A 15,566-nucleotide genomic window follows, 5' to 3' on the forward strand; every position below is an offset into this window, starting at 1 on the left:
CTTTATAAATAACTTGATTTGATCAGGATGTTTGATAGAAATGGCTCAAGTCAATAATAGGATTGTGATGGTTTTTTAATTGAATTAATTGTGTTGCCATGGTGACAAGGACTAACAGGCCCCTGGGGCTCCCTTCACGTCCTGTACGATTTGGTTCTGTAATTACCCTAAACGACACGACAGGGTCTAAAATAACGAGGCGATTTTTTGACTAGCAGCAACCGTAGTTATCCGGCTTATTGGTTTTCACAAATGATATTCAACAAACCCTTTTTGCATCGCATCAAAACAAAGATACAAACTCTATTATTGTTGGATTTGGGAATGCAGAATTACTCAATTCAAAAACTCCGTAATGGAACCACACGTATAGACCATCGCGTGGGACTGTGCTGTCGCTGCAAGAACTGGGCGAGATGTATAAAATAACAATATGAAAGAAAAGTCCAGGGTTCTACTCCAATCATTTAAATGAATGCACAACGACTCCCCAGCACCAAATAAACAGCCGCAACACATTAATATGACTACTGATCGCAGCGCTCATAGGAATATTGATTGGCACAGTTTCATTCATTAACATTCAGTCTCATTCACTGCATGTGCACTCCAGCTGTTTGACTCAAATGGGTCTACAGAACATTCAGCTGTAATTTCTCTTTAATTCCTTCAGGCTTCATTGGGACAGATACAATTAAGATACGTTCCTTTTCTTCCCATAAAACACTACTGTGTTTCCCCTACTACTCAATAGGGAGGGAAGGGGTGGGGGTATTGGAATCATTTCCGTAGTAAGCACCTCCGCCATATGGAAATACGGAAAGTTAAACGGGACTGGTACAGTCTGCTCAGACTGAACAATAAGCTGATGACGGGGAGAAGACAATGTGGCAGTGTTCTGTAAGCAGAACAAAGCGGGTTCTGTTACAGTGCGAGTGTGTAGGTTCAGTCATTCATTCAGAAACCCAGTCAGTTACTCAGTCCGTATTGTGTTTCATCAACAGGCCAATATGCGTCAGCATAACAAAGATCGACATTATTACGGTCCCTCCATGGCTGGCCAGCACTGTCCTGTTCACCTCTGGACCCTCGCAGCAGATGACACCGACATCGGCAAATACCAGTTGGTCGGTTGAACCGGCCTGATGCATGAGACAGGATGACAAAGAGCACGCCATCAACTTGAACGGCCGCGTCTCACTTACCCAAAAATATCCAAATGATTTGCTTTTAACGTGCATCATTTGGGTGGAAACAATGGTTGGGAAGAGGAGGCTTAGTTTCCATCAGCTGGCGCAAAGGACTCCTTATTTGACGACTCAGACAGCCTCACCGGGTCTCGCCCTAATTTTTTATTAAATTAATAAATGAATCATGAACAAGAGGATTCCCCCCCAATAACGGAAAGACTTTTGCGCCACTCATAAGTGGAATCAGACGCCTGCAGTCCAGCGCAGGTAAAGAGCTGCTCTTGGCACAGCGTTGCTGACGTATTCAAACGCGTGTTGGATTTCCTTCCATCAACAAGCGTGAGGACACTTCCCATTGGAGACGCTTCCTGTTGGTTATTAGCGTCTGTTCAAACCGAGCTGTGGTGACACCGCTGCCTGTCTGCTTGTAACGCAACACAGAGACAGGCCGCGGCTCCTGAGACTGTGGACTGGATCTCATTGATAGGCTTGCCGGGTCATGTGACACAGCTCACCTGTGGGGATTCTGCTGGGGCAGGCATAGACAGACACATATTTAAAAATATAGAAAATACTTTAAAAAAAATGTAAAAAATAGTTTGCCCAAAATCCCTTACAGGCTTCCCTTTTCAATTTTTATCTCTTCATCCAGGGTCCACCATCAGTCAAAGCATGTAATACATTAGAAAAATAGTCACAACTCAGCCAGCAATTGGCCTTGAGGAACTTGTTTGGGAGACGCGCCTGTCCGAACAACTCAGACTAGAAGAAAGAACCACAGACAAAAAGAAATCCGCTCCACCCCGAGCTGATTGACCTGAGGAACACAACACGGATCAAATACCCTGGTCCCCAGAGGTCAGACAATAGCAGGGTGGGTGCAGTTCACAATGAGCTATAGTGTGAGCCGTTCCCTGAACAAGCGGCCAACATAGAGTGCATTATTAGTATTATTTTAATAGTAAATTATCACCCAAAACACCCTAGTGTGCAAACACAATGTTACACACAGACAACTCACTGCATTTGTGTGAAGTGCATGTGTCTTCATGTTTGTTTTTGCACGTAATTTGAGGCATCTTGATTTAGAAAAATAAAACGCAAGCTGATGCAATGACATTATTCACATTGTAGGCAAAGTTCCTACAATAACAACACCAAGCTAATGTGTTCTTAGTGACGTTGGTATCACACGTTGCTGTCAGTCATTGGGCCCAAAGACTATTTTTCTGACAGCTCCTCTGTGGTTGGAAAATAACCGTCCCCACCGAAAATTAATCATATTTGAGAAAGGTCGGTTAACTCTCAGTCCACTTTGATTCAAATACTGTGTTTTGAAGTGGGTGCATATTTCAGTTTTTTGGGATATTCAAAAATTCCTAATTTTGTTGACCATAGACTTACACACACAAAAAGGAGTTGGTCACATTCCTCTGTCTTTGTGTCTTTACTTGGCAGAAATGTCTGGAATTTGAGGGAGAGGACGAAGGAGTCACAATTTAAGATTCCCATCCACCCCGAAGAAGCTCGGCCTGGCTGATTGTGCTGAATTCTTACACGTTCTGTCTGGAGCTTCACAACTTTTCAGAAAAATTGTCCGAATTCAAGGGAAAAACCGCCTGAAGACTGCTGACACCATTTGACCTGCGAGTGACCCCTCACTAAGCCCCTCCACGCTTAGTAACTGTTGCTAGGCCTGTAACATTTCCACACCAGGCATATATGGATGGAAGGAAATGCGTCCACAGCCACATTAACATTTCAATTTGACAAAAAAACAGCAGAGTAAGGGGACTAGGGTTGGGCGGTGTACCGGTACTAGAAAGGTACCGCGGTACCCTTACGTTTTAAAACGGTATGGTTCTGACTATTTTTAGTGCCGGTACTTTATTAAAAAAGCGCACTCCGTGTTCCGCTCCCTGCACGCATGGCTGGGTGGGCGGGGCTACCTGCACGCATTGGGTGGGTGGGCAGGGCTACCTGCACGCATTGGGTGGGTGGGCGGGGCTACCTGCACGCATTGGGTGGGTGGGCGGGGCTACCTGCACGCATGGCTGGGTGGGCGGGGCTACCTGCACGCATTGGGTGGGTGGGCGGGGCTACCTGCACGCATTGGGTGGGTGGGCGGGGCTACCTGCACGCATTGGGTGGGTGGGCGGGGCTACCTGTACGCATGGCTGGGTGGGCACTCACAGAGTCATCTCGTGCAGCAGCTGCTGCCGACCGTCCTCGGCTTGTTGAAAGAAAAGATGCCAGAAGTGAGATGTGGAAATACTTTAGATACGAAGTATTTATTATCTTTTTGGTCTCAAAAAGAAGAAATGTCCAGGTAAAAGAGCATGTCTGCTTGGTCTTGTGTTGCATTTGCTGATGTTTGACTGTTAGGAAAGTTGTTAAGCTAACACAGCTGCAGGGCTGCCTCTCTGTTTCCCCGAGTGACGCACACGCTTTTGCGTCTCACGCGACGTAGCGTTCAAAGAAGCCGACGTGAGAGCACTTAATAGTAGCATCAATGTCCAAGCGTGTTATAACCAGCTGCTAACAACGCTAACGAGACTTTTGCTAGCGGCTAAACTCAGTGAAACTGTTGAAATCCAGTAACTTTGTTTATGACAAACCAGCAAGTCAACGTGCAGCGTCACAGATGCGCCGTTTACCGTCGGCGTGGTTGGAGATGAACCAGCGCGGATTGTTTTTTTGTGTAATAAATTCCACATGTGGCGTGAGTGCGTGTGAAAAGCAGCCTGTAGTTGTGTTTGTTGGTTTGACAACAACTTTCAGTCAATCATCAAGCAAGTGCAACACAAGACAAAGACAGCAAATAAGTTACTGAATAGTCAGCAGAAATATAAACATGCAAAATGACCTACAGTTTCACTCATGTGGGTCTATGTGATCATGAGGTCAGAATGCACACAACATTGTACCAAATAGTGCGCACTTGATGCAATTTTCCTTGTTGTTTTTCAATAAAGGGGTGAAATTGCCCTTTAATTATGTGTCCATCTTTAATGTCCAACCCACATAGCTTTAGTTTTTTTTCCACCTCAAATTCACCTTAAATGATGTAATTCATACTTATGGAATAACGATGTAGTTATATAGATACGGACAATAGGCCTACATAGCTGAGTATAATCAATGCTATGATATGGGCTCATTAATATGAATGACATTTGTTAAGTGTGCAAAAAGCTGGGCAGGAACAAGCTGCTAAAAAGGGAAGCTTACAGATGTTTTATTTATTACTATCATAGATAAATATTCCAGTATCTTATTTGTGGTATTGTATCGAAAAGGATCGAGTATCGAAATATTTTGCCTAGTATCGAAGTCAGAATTTTGGTATCTGAACAACCCTAAAGGGAACACATTTGTGTATTCTTAAAGCTAAGTTCACACTTACTGACAGTAATGATGACTCCCTGTAGCTTTGATTACCTATTACAAATATACAACATCTGGCTTTTATACCGTGAGCTTCAGCCATACTGCGAATACTGTAAATTAATAGTTAAGTTAACCGTCTTTGTTCATTATGTTAAGCTAACATTAACGTTATTAGCATCTTTGGGGCTTTTGAGGAAGGCGGCAGGTTCGCAGGTGTGTGTGTGTGTGTGTGTGTGTGTGTGTGCGTGTGTGCGTGCGTGTGTGTAAAGCGGCAGTACAGCCTCCTGGCCCACACCGGTATTCCATGAGTAATCACAACAAAAAGAACATCATCACCAGTGTACAAAATTCAATGCATCAACAGTTGATGGTTTTGTTAGAGTTCTTGTCAGACAAAACAGAGCAATGGTACCTCAATTCCACATAAACTGTCCAACTCACCAGAATTCTTTAACCCAAGTGAAATGATGGGAAACAAGCCTTCATATCAAAACATATGAGCTACTGCAACCGGCCTCAAAACCCACAAACAAGAGACTCCTCTCGCTCCCTGGTCACGGCTCATGCTGATCTAACGGTGTTAACAGAGCACAATTAAAGGCCACATAATTACAGAAGGCACTTCAGCACGGCCAAACCAGTAATGTTCTCTTCCAGGGATTCCACAGATGGGTGTGACTCTTCCCTAAAAGTAGGCATGGATGTGCCTGCTTTACAAAGCAGTCCCTGTAATTACCAGGCCTGACAGCCTCTGGCTTCTGGGTCAGGGGCGCATTACCAGTCGTGCACCCATTAAGTAATTCTTTTTTTTTTTGATGACCAATAACTGCTTATGGATTGTCCGCTGTGGGTGGGAACAACTCCCAAAAGACGCAAAATCTTTACAGATGCCATCCAGTGCTATAACAGTTTCCGGATCGCTTACAATAACCAGACAAAAGGGGTTAGAGGAGTGACAACATTTGGGTGGCAACAGGCAGCCTGGGATTTTTTTTAAGCGAGCAAATGTATAATAATCTATTATACAAATTAGGCTGGGTGCAGATTGATTTTCCTAAACACACTTTACGTTGCAGAAAACCACATTTGGCCACCACAACCACGTCTGAGGTACCTATTTTACGAGTATCTAAAAATAGGAATTGATGCATCTACGCCACTGATGTCAAAATATTTCTGGCTTGAGAGGTGAGAAGTTTTACGAGAACAGTACAGATTGTTGGGTCGCATTTACTTTCAATTCGGCTTGTTGTGGTCGGACTGTCGAATCCCCTCTACCGCATTAACACTTTTAATTATTGGTTTGACTAAAGTGATTGAAAATCATTATCAAGACAATTCTTTTTCAAACAAGAGCACTCTGGGAGAAGAGAAGAAATTACAGAGCAACTATTAAATGATGTTGAAGTTAAAATGAGCTCCTTTAGCATGGCATCACAGACAAAACCCAGTAAAGCAATACGTCAACATGGATAAGGTTTCTGTCACGTGCTCCATGCTGGCTGCTTCAATCCCTAAAATGACAAGCGTGTGCAGATTGACTGAATGAGTCTGTACTCTGCACATGGTGGGATGGGGCTAATCACAGCGCAGATTAGACAGACACCAGCGGAAACTACTGGTCACTAGGCTTCCTTAAGCGCTAAGCACTTGGTCACTTAAGTTCGATGTCTGGATAACACGACGTGACGTCACTGCCTGAGCTGAGCTTCACTTGCTGCGATTTACTCCAATCACAAACGCCACTGTTCCCGTCAAACCTGACCCTCGCTGTCCTTCACGTGCCTCACTCCCTGTTGTCACTCTTTCCTCCATACCTTTCACAGCGATATTGAGACATTACTAAAGTCATCCTTTCATTCCTGTTTAGGTAATCATTCTCTCAACAACTCATTTTGAACAGTAACTGCAACTCAGTTTGATATGTATTTTGACTATTGTTACACACAACCATCTTTGGTTGCACTAATCTTTGCACTAATATGTGCTCACACGACACCTACGGCTGATATCAGACCCTCAGCTGAATAATCAACTCACTCGTCTCCTTTCACACACCTGATGGCGTGTCGCCTGCATGTCAGCTAATGCACTGTTTCACTTATGGCAACAGTGTCAGCAATTTAATTTAACAAGAAATGATACTGGTTTCTGCAAAGAAATTGTAATCAGATCTGCTGAAAGACTTCCTTTCCCTATTTACCCAATCAGCACACACCTGAGGTGGAGGCATATTCAAAGGATACGGTGAACATGAGCTGTTTTATACACCATTAGTCACACCAACGGGAGTGATACGGAGGCCTTCCTCAAATCTTTAGCATCGGAGAATAAGCAACTTTAATAAAGTCTTATTCTGGGACTGGATTAATTTCTTTTCTGTTACACATAAACACTGAAATCATCGGCGCGCTCGATCCACAGAGAAATACGTGTTTTCAGAAACCTCCCCTAGTATATCTCAAAGTTTTAAAGGATCCAAATGTGACCCAGTTCACTTCCAGTTGGGTGACCCACGCTGTCGCCTAGCAACGCAATTCTGTTGGTACACAGATGGGTGAATGCAGATATTTTCAGGGCAGGGTGTCGGCGTTGAAGCGTGAAAATGTTGTAGTGGTAACACAGTACACGCCCAAACCTGCAAATGAGCACAATAATTCAATTCTATGTATTGGTGACAGTAGCTCAAACCATACTTATCAGACAATGTTTGCATCATTCAGATGTATGCTATGAACTAATGGCAACCCAGGTCAGGTTTTCATTAGTTTCATGTCTGCTGACTAGAAGTGATTAAGCAGCTCGTTGCTGTTGTGATTTATAGTAAATCGTGTGGATTTTATGCCAACCTTGTTGGTTTCCAAAACAACATCACATGACAGAACGTAACAGGCGTAACTTTAACACCAGATTCACTGCTGTGTCTCTTTCAGTTCAAAACTCTACACAAAAAGCATAAACTTTAGAAATGGGATGGCCTACTTGATTTGAATCTTGAGTGTAAATGAGATTATAAACGGACTAAATACCTTGAAAATAAAAGATTTTTCAATCTTGCTTCAACCTCTGAGATAATCTGTACAGTTTAATGTCTAAACCCTTCAGCCAGGGGTTAACAAAAGACCAAAAAATCCTTCCAGTAAATCCCTGAAGACCCACTTTGTACTTTAATGATGTGCTTTCATCCCCTCAGACCAAACAAAGTACCGGAAAAACATCCCCCATGCTGTTCAGTGAGAGAGTGTGTGTGTGTGTGTTTCCCCGCATGCACGGACATGGCTCTTCTTTGGAAGAAGCCCATGAGTTATGAACGAGAATAACACCCTAACCAGATTTTCCCAAAAAACAAATGAGGGAAGTAAACATGGGAGAATGTAGCCCCCACTGCCGGGACTACCAAAAAAAAAAAAAAACACTGCACTTTCCCAGGGAAGGAAAACAGGCGTTGAACCCACTTTCCCTTGTAACATTTTTATGAATGAGATCCGGCTGAAAGAAGGTCTTTTATAGTAACTCAATGAAAACACTTTCCCCTTCCGTCATTTATTGATTCGGTGAAAGACCGGGGGTCTGGAAACAAAATGCCTCCGGATCCAAAGCAGCATCAGAAGGGGGCTGTGAGCCCGGCTCAGACCACAGAACCCACAGAGGATTACTGATGGAGGCCGTTATCAGCGCAAACCTAGGTGTCATTACTCCTCTGTGGTGTTTGCTGACACTGGGACAAACGCACATGGCTCCTGCGGCGTGGGCTCTACCACGCGGGATCGGAGAGCACACAGCGGAGGGCGGGGCTGGGGAATCGAGCGCGGTCAGCCGGCTGGTTTCCAGCACCACTGGACCTCTCCAATAAAACGCTCAATAAATAGCGTGACAACGCAGCCTCTGCAGCGAGAGCAGTGGTGTCCTGTTGCTTCGGGTCAATGATGAATTAAAGGAGGCGGAGACAGCAGATGATCGCCCGTTTGAGCCGCCGCTCTCCCTGAGGAGTCCCCGCCTCCCCCAAGGTCGCCTCTTAATTCATCTCTGCTTACATCGACTGACCACAAACGTAGGAAGATTCCAACACAAACACACACACAGCTATGCCTAACCATGAGGCTTTGAAGGTGTAGTGAAATCATCCACCTCGTTGTTTTAGTCTCATTTAGCCGCTTTGTTGACACGTGTTGTTGGTTGGAAACGCGTAAAAGCATCAAAATTGGTCAGAGGTCATTTACTGACTATTTTGATATCGTTGATAGTTGTCGAGTGTTGTGCGTTGAGACTTCACAGGTAGTTGGTCAAGTGTTCTATTAAATTGAAATAGGACTTTGCAGCAACTAAATTGAACGTATTGCTTGGAGTGTGTTTGGGCTGAACCGTGGTAATCTCCCGAGGAGACGTAGACGCACTAATAATAACGGCAGCAGCAGCAGATGGCGTTGAGGCGGTAGTACGAGAAACGGTAGAAGCAGCAGCTGTCGAACCAGGACTGGTAATAGACCTTTTACTACCAGCCAAGGCCTTTAGTTGTGGGCTATTAAAAAAAAAAAAATCCAAATCTATTTCCTGTCCTTCACAGCCAAGGCTGCCTGTGGGAAAAAAAAGAATGTTTGGAGAGTGGAGACAGAACGATGGCCTCCTCCCCAAAGACTTGTTTACGTAGACAAAATGGACGAAACAGTGAGAGACGTCAACTCGGGGGGGATACCAACGTTCACAAGAATGACAACTTGAAATGGTGTTGTCAAGGCACCGCAGCTGCCCGGATGCTGTTGAGTCGTTGGCATAAAGAGGACAGTCTGATGGCCTCGTCGCATGTGAAGACACAACCTTCAATGGAATGCAATCAAGTGCATCTACTCTTTGTACACGTCTTAACTTTATACTTCTACAATGTTCTAAAAAGTTATTATTATTATTATTATACTTAATATTTGTCAACCAGCTTGAGTTAATTATTGAAATGGGCAATCCTGCATAATCAGTAATTCTACCTTTTAGTATATTTTGATGACTTACTTAGTACTTTTACTCAAGTAGGTTTGCGAATGTAAGACATTTACTTCCACGGCGGTATTTGCTACTTTAAAGCAGAAGAGGAGAGAACTTTAGTTTATTGTGTCCTCGCTCTCTCTTAATGTCTCTCATTATAGTGTTTTCTTGCTCTGCTCCATCCCCCCAACACGTCTTCCGCCCCGTAGTTTTTCTCCCAGCATGACGGCGCTCCAGAATAACCCAGCGATTTGTGTCGGACGACGGGGGCAGCGTGCGTCTGTACGTGCACGCGCATGCATGCGCTCTGGGACCAGTCACGCGACCAAAAACATCAACATGCTGAGTCTGCAGCGAGGCGCCAGTCACCAGGGAAACAACTGGGCCAGACACACGCGCAGACACCCACACAGTCAGCCAAAACATGTTGTCTGAAAGGAGTCATCTTAAACGCTGCAGTTATGAACAGAAAATTAAAAGGGTTGGTTTCAAACCCATCGCGCCTGGAGTGGAACCATTAGGCTCCACGGGGGCGGATCTGCATTGAATTTGCATGGAACCGACACAAGACATTGGAATACATTAACTATTGCTGCTATTGAGCATAATAAACAGAGGGTGTCATTTGTCAGCCCAGTAGATGCTCGCTCAATGGCGACATGGGCGACTTTTCTTCTTTTCCCCATCTCTGCTGCAACCTGAATAAACACCGGTGATATATTACAGCAAAGATCTGCAAGACAAGCCGATCATGCATAGCAACCCCTCCAGCCCTCCTCCAAACACTTTCCTGCTTCCCAGCAGCCAAAACACACCAAGCGGACCAGTTAAAGTGACAGGTATCAGGCCCAGCTGAAGCACATGGACGTTCATTACAACCAAACCAGGCCAACGACTGTGCGATCAATTTAGCATTCAAATCCCTAGGAAGCAATCATTTGTGTGTGTGTGTGTGTGTGTGTGTGTGTGTGTCAGCCGGCGTTACCTTTCTGGCAGTAGTTGGAATTCCAGCAGCGGTAGTTGTAGTTGTTGTTGAACATGGTCTTCCTGCACTGGGGGCTGTTCTCCATGATGCCCGGGCACACGTCGCTGCACTCCTTGGACTGCTTGTTGCCGGCGATGTAGTTGTTGAACTCGGCGTCCAGGATGAGCGACCAGTCGATGGAGTCCAGGTAGCAGAGCTCGGGGTTCTTCTCGATGCGGATGGCGCCGCGGGTGATGTTCTTCAGGTTGTACAGGCCGATGTCCTTCAGGCTGGTCATCTCGAAGATCACCAGCGCGTAGTTGTAGAAGAGGTTTCGCCCACGTATGACAGCGAGGTTGGGGAAGAGCGTGCTCAGGCTGTCCAGGCCGGACACGCGGAACAGCAGCAGGTAGTCGGTGATCATGGTCAGCTTGGGGAAGCTGAGCGAGCTGAAGTCGTCCTGGTGGACGTTTTTGTTGTTCTTGTCGCCGATGAGGAGGATCTGCAGGTAGCCCTCCACCACCGTGCAGTTTTCCAGGCGCCTGAATTCGATGATGTCGTTCCCGATGTCGATGCTGGGCCCACAGACTGCAGTGAGGGGGGGGGGGGGCAAAAATCAGAGGGGGTAAATGCGTAGTTCATCAAATTCAACCGCAACGTAAACCTCATTTGCTCAATTACGAGTCATTTCTTTGCTCTCATTTGAGATTCTCCACAGAGATGCAGACAATTTTGTCATGAAAAAATAAGTCTCAAAATAAAAACTGCTTTACACAAGATTTTTTTTGCAAATGATCATAATTTCGTTTATTCTAACTCACCCTGCAGAGTGTCATCAAATGCCCCCCCACCCCCCCCCCCCCCCCACACACACACACACACAGCAATTAACAATACAGTATTCTCGTATTTCTAAAGCAATGCTTGTTTGTGCTTTCTCTAAACATTGGCGGTACACTTGAGCTGTGCGGTTGTTGACACGAGGCGTTTGCCTGGCAGTTCCCATTCTCAAAGGCTTCTCAACACGGCACGACGACGTGAACGCATGAGCGGGTTCTATTCAAGCTCAGGTCTACAATGCCGACTCTCACGTGTCCACTTCCAACCAGGCTCTCACACCACAACGCCATCAAAGGCATAGAAACTGTTCCACTGTCAAAGACATCATTTTAGAACTGTACACACTCGAGTTTGATCATATGTACGTGACAGACCGATCGCAGGAATCACAGGAGTTCTAAAAGTCCGTCACCGTGGTTAGTAGAAACAAAGTCCACACTTTGGGTAACGACTCTGTGGTGCTTCACCCTCGCTAACATGCTGCTGTTATATGAACCATGCTCACAGGCTTTTTGGCTTGTTAGCATACTTAAAAGTGCAAATGAAAGGGTTATGGTTAAGCTATTTTTTTTACTGGAGGTCACTGAGGTCAAGTAAGAAGTAGAGTCAGACTACATTTTGCAACCTTAGGAGTCTTCACCTGACGGCCATGGGAAAGAATGAAGTTTAGTTTTCAGAATCACAGGTTATTTACACACATCCGTAGACTTTAATTTGTGCTCAATTTCATGACAACCTATCCCATAGTTTAAAAAATCCATTTCACGCAGACGCCAACCCTGTGGTTGTCCCTGAGGAGTCAGGCAAAAGGGTTCATCCTCTGGGGGCGTCTTTGTAAGATGGAGGTCTTTAAAGGCATTGTTTTGATATATCAGTCTGGAATAAAGTTGTGGACCAACAAACAGACGCCATCACAACAGACAGAAGAACGCTGCTAACATGGACACAAACAGCAGTTGTAAGTGCCCCCCCCCCGCTGCCTGTAGCAGTCTTGGCATACGCTGACGGATAGTGAATTTGTCTGGGATTTTGATCAAAGCACGGTCAATCTAAGACAGCCGTTTGGCCTTTCATGTGAACTAATTGTAAAAACATGCATTTACGCAAATTCATGTTCAGGGTAAAATTGTTTTTCGCCACATGTTCAGGTTCTTTGTTATCTACGAAGACGGACGGTAGACTCGGGTTCCATTTAGAAGGAGAAATCCGCTCAATGAGAGGTTGAAAAAATAAAAAGCTCTGCTCTGAATCCAAACCTGCACGGGGAAAAGTTTGGTAGGGCACATTGGCCGGTGATGACGGGGGGGTGGGGGGGTGGGGAAGAGTGCCCTTTTCCGACTTGTGCTTCCACTTATGTGCTGTGCTCTAAACAATACTTGGCCTGCAGCCCCAACAGCAGCCACAGAAACACACAGGCCATTATCATACATCACTGTGAGGCTCCAGACATCAAAGGCTGGTGGGAAGTGAGTCACATCGAGCAGCTCACCATGCTGCTGCAATGACTGTCCTGTATGGAGGTGACGCGCAGAGGTTTGGGAGAGACAATGCATGACAAGGTGACAATTATTCTTTTAATGAATACACTTTCGGGCTGGTATTGCAGGTTTAATCTGGGGAAATGAATACCTTTTTTGGATTTAGGGGATTTTCCTGAAGGGAACAGCCAGAGTAATGAGCCGACAAATGTGTTCCCACAATAGATGTCGCACAGCGGGGCTTCGGCATCATTCTGAAATCTAAGAAAACAAGTAGCACGGATGCAGGGAACCCTGGAAGGCAGAGACATTGTTGTAGGCCGACTGCAAAGGTTGGAATAATTTAAAACATTTTGTTAATCATCTATGCACCACTTTTACGATTATGAAAGTCATTAGCCGGTAAACAAGCAACACCATGGTTAAATCAGCAGGTGGCCACAGAAATAGGTGGTTAAGGCACGCTCATCAGAACATTCTGTACTCTCAGCAATTTGACTTTTCAAGTCACTCAAAACTCACAGGTGCATTTACCAACACACTTTGTATCATAGAACACAAAATCGTGTAAGCTTGTGTCAACCTGACGTTCAAAATATATACGAGATGAGAGAACTGAAAGTGTAGAAATTATAACTCACTACCGGGTTTTATGACATTATAAACAAGTGGACAAAGCTAGATGACATGGGTTTCAAAGCCCGCTGGAGTGGTGGCTTGTACCGAAGCATCATCGCTTGCCTTTGCATTTGGCCTTTTAGAAATCAGGGACAGCTTGGGTCTCACATGAGGACGGAGAGGCGGTGGGCATTTCAGAGTCCGGCGGGGGCCTATGGGGAGCCGTCATGAAATGCCTCTGGTGTGTCCCTCTAATATACTTGTCACAGCACACTGTCATCAGCCTTCAGCGAGTTGCATACCTGTTAATACAATTCCAGACAGCCGGGCCCGTCAGGCAACGCCGCGGCACTTTTGCCCCCGGTGGCCCTTGCCGGCTTGGACCCCCCCAACCCCCGTCTATCATAACTTAGAGACCGGGCTCGTGACACCCCCAAACAACAGCATCTGATCAAAAGTTTACACCTTGCACTCCACTGAATAAGAAAAGCACTGGCAGGTGTAGCGGCTTAATAACCCCCCCCCCCCCTTTCCTCTCACACTGACACATTTCTACACAACGGAGTACACAGGTCTATCTGTGCAGCTTTGATGAGCTTCCAGATCACATATTTGCTTTTTGATAACCTTTGTTTTTTTCCCCCAACTGGCAACTGACGATCAGAGGAAAACCCAGAACAATAAGGGTGAGAAATAGGAAGCAATTCGCCCCTCTGGAGCTTCACACGCCACTAGCGTGTGAAGCTCCAGAGAAGGGCAGGAGGAGGGGGCGGGGGGGACTAATTCATAAACACTTTCCCACATGAGAGGCAAGGTGAGAAGACAAGGATCACTGTGGACGGATAAAACTTGTTTGGTTGCTGTGGGAAAAAGGCTGCGTCTGCAGCAAAATAGCGGGCCCCCGTTTAGCAGAAGCTTCTGGTCCCTGGAGGCCCGGCGGATACAGCACACCAGCAGGAAGGCTTGAGAGTTTGACCACACAAGGAACCTTTAGACACAGACACACGCACACCGGTAGAGTGGAGTACCGGTCTGTTTCTCCCAGGTTTGTCCTGTAACCACCGCTGGGGGGTGGGGTGGGGTGGTGGGGGAACAGTAAACCCCATGACACCCAGTTCACAAGCACCTCACTCTTTCCAATCAACAGAACTTGGTCTGTTTTGCATGCAAGTGCGCCTTGGCTTGTTCTATTTTAAAACCCAGACCCTGGTTCCACCCCTTCTCCCCCCACTACTTAACGTTCACCCCCTCCCCGACATGTCCCGATGAATGGTATGAATCAGGTACGCCTAGTTTACCGTCTACCTGGAAACATGGGGTGGGGGTGTGATAGCTTTTCGAAGAAGCTTTCAATTTGTTGGAGTTGAGGGTTTATGCGCTGGGAAGAAGTTGTGAGCTACAATCCCAGCTCAAAGTTGCTGTCAAAGAAGTACTGAAGGTTTGCTTAAACGGGTCATCGCTCAGCCCTCGGCCTGGTGGTAACCATGGATGGGCTGATGGGAGGATGTTGCAGACGCTGTGTCTTTATGAAATCATTTGCAAGGAAAGGGTGTCTACAAGTATTTAAATTAGACTAAAGGGCAGAGGGTTATTAGTGTTCATTTAGAAGCCCTTTTGGAAACAACAACATAACGCTAAAGGGCCTGTGTTCTCTCTGGGTAGGCATGCTTTGTCTCATCAGAAAATCTTGGAAAGTTAACTAAATGTGACCGAAAATGGGAAAAAAAAATGTATGAACCTGATTCAACTGACCCTTTACCTACTTTGTGTAAACCGTGCCGACTGGATCATGCTGTAAACCATCTTCCCCCCCCCACACACTCCCGGATAAACGCTTCCGGTTACCGACAACAATCCAGACTCAAATATTGTCTGCGTATGCGTGATTATTTTGAGTAGGGACATCTAATCAGGCTTATACGCAGACGAATTTGTCTGGGTTCTTGTGACGAGTGGCAGAAGTTAACCTCTTTATTTCTCAAATCCTATTGAAATTGTTTATTCTAACTCACCCTGTTGAGCTTTATTCTCGCACACACACACACACACACACACACACACACAGGTAGCTGAGTCATGGTAATGAATAAACAAGCACACTTAAACGAA

General features: G+C 45.6%; 1 protein-coding gene across 2 annotated transcripts in view; it reads right to left on the reverse strand.

Annotated features, from left to right (window-relative positions):
- Positions 1–15,566, reverse strand: part of igf1rb (insulin-like growth factor 1b receptor) — a 35,679-nt gene that overhangs the window by 17,519 nt on the left and 2,594 nt on the right. The window contains exons 1-2 of one of the 2 annotated variants that reach the window (XM_037455525.2): positions 12,991–13,880; positions 10,543–11,109 (exon numbers count right to left, since the gene is read on the reverse strand). In XM_037455525.2, coding sequence (XP_037311422.2) covers positions 10,543–11,109; positions 12,991–13,150 — 727 coding nt within the window. In that variant the 5' untranslated portion in view covers positions 13,151–13,880. Of the gene's footprint in view, positions 1–10,542; positions 11,110–12,990; positions 13,881–15,566 lie in introns of those variants that run through there. The other variant, XM_037455535.2, reaches the window with a different exon arrangement.

The sequence above is a fragment of the Pungitius pungitius genome, chromosome 4 (genome assembly GCF_949316345.1).
Source record: "Pungitius pungitius chromosome 4, fPunPun2.1, whole genome shotgun sequence".
NCBI classification, from domain to species: domain Eukaryota; kingdom Metazoa; phylum Chordata; class Actinopteri; order Perciformes; family Gasterosteidae; genus Pungitius; species Pungitius pungitius.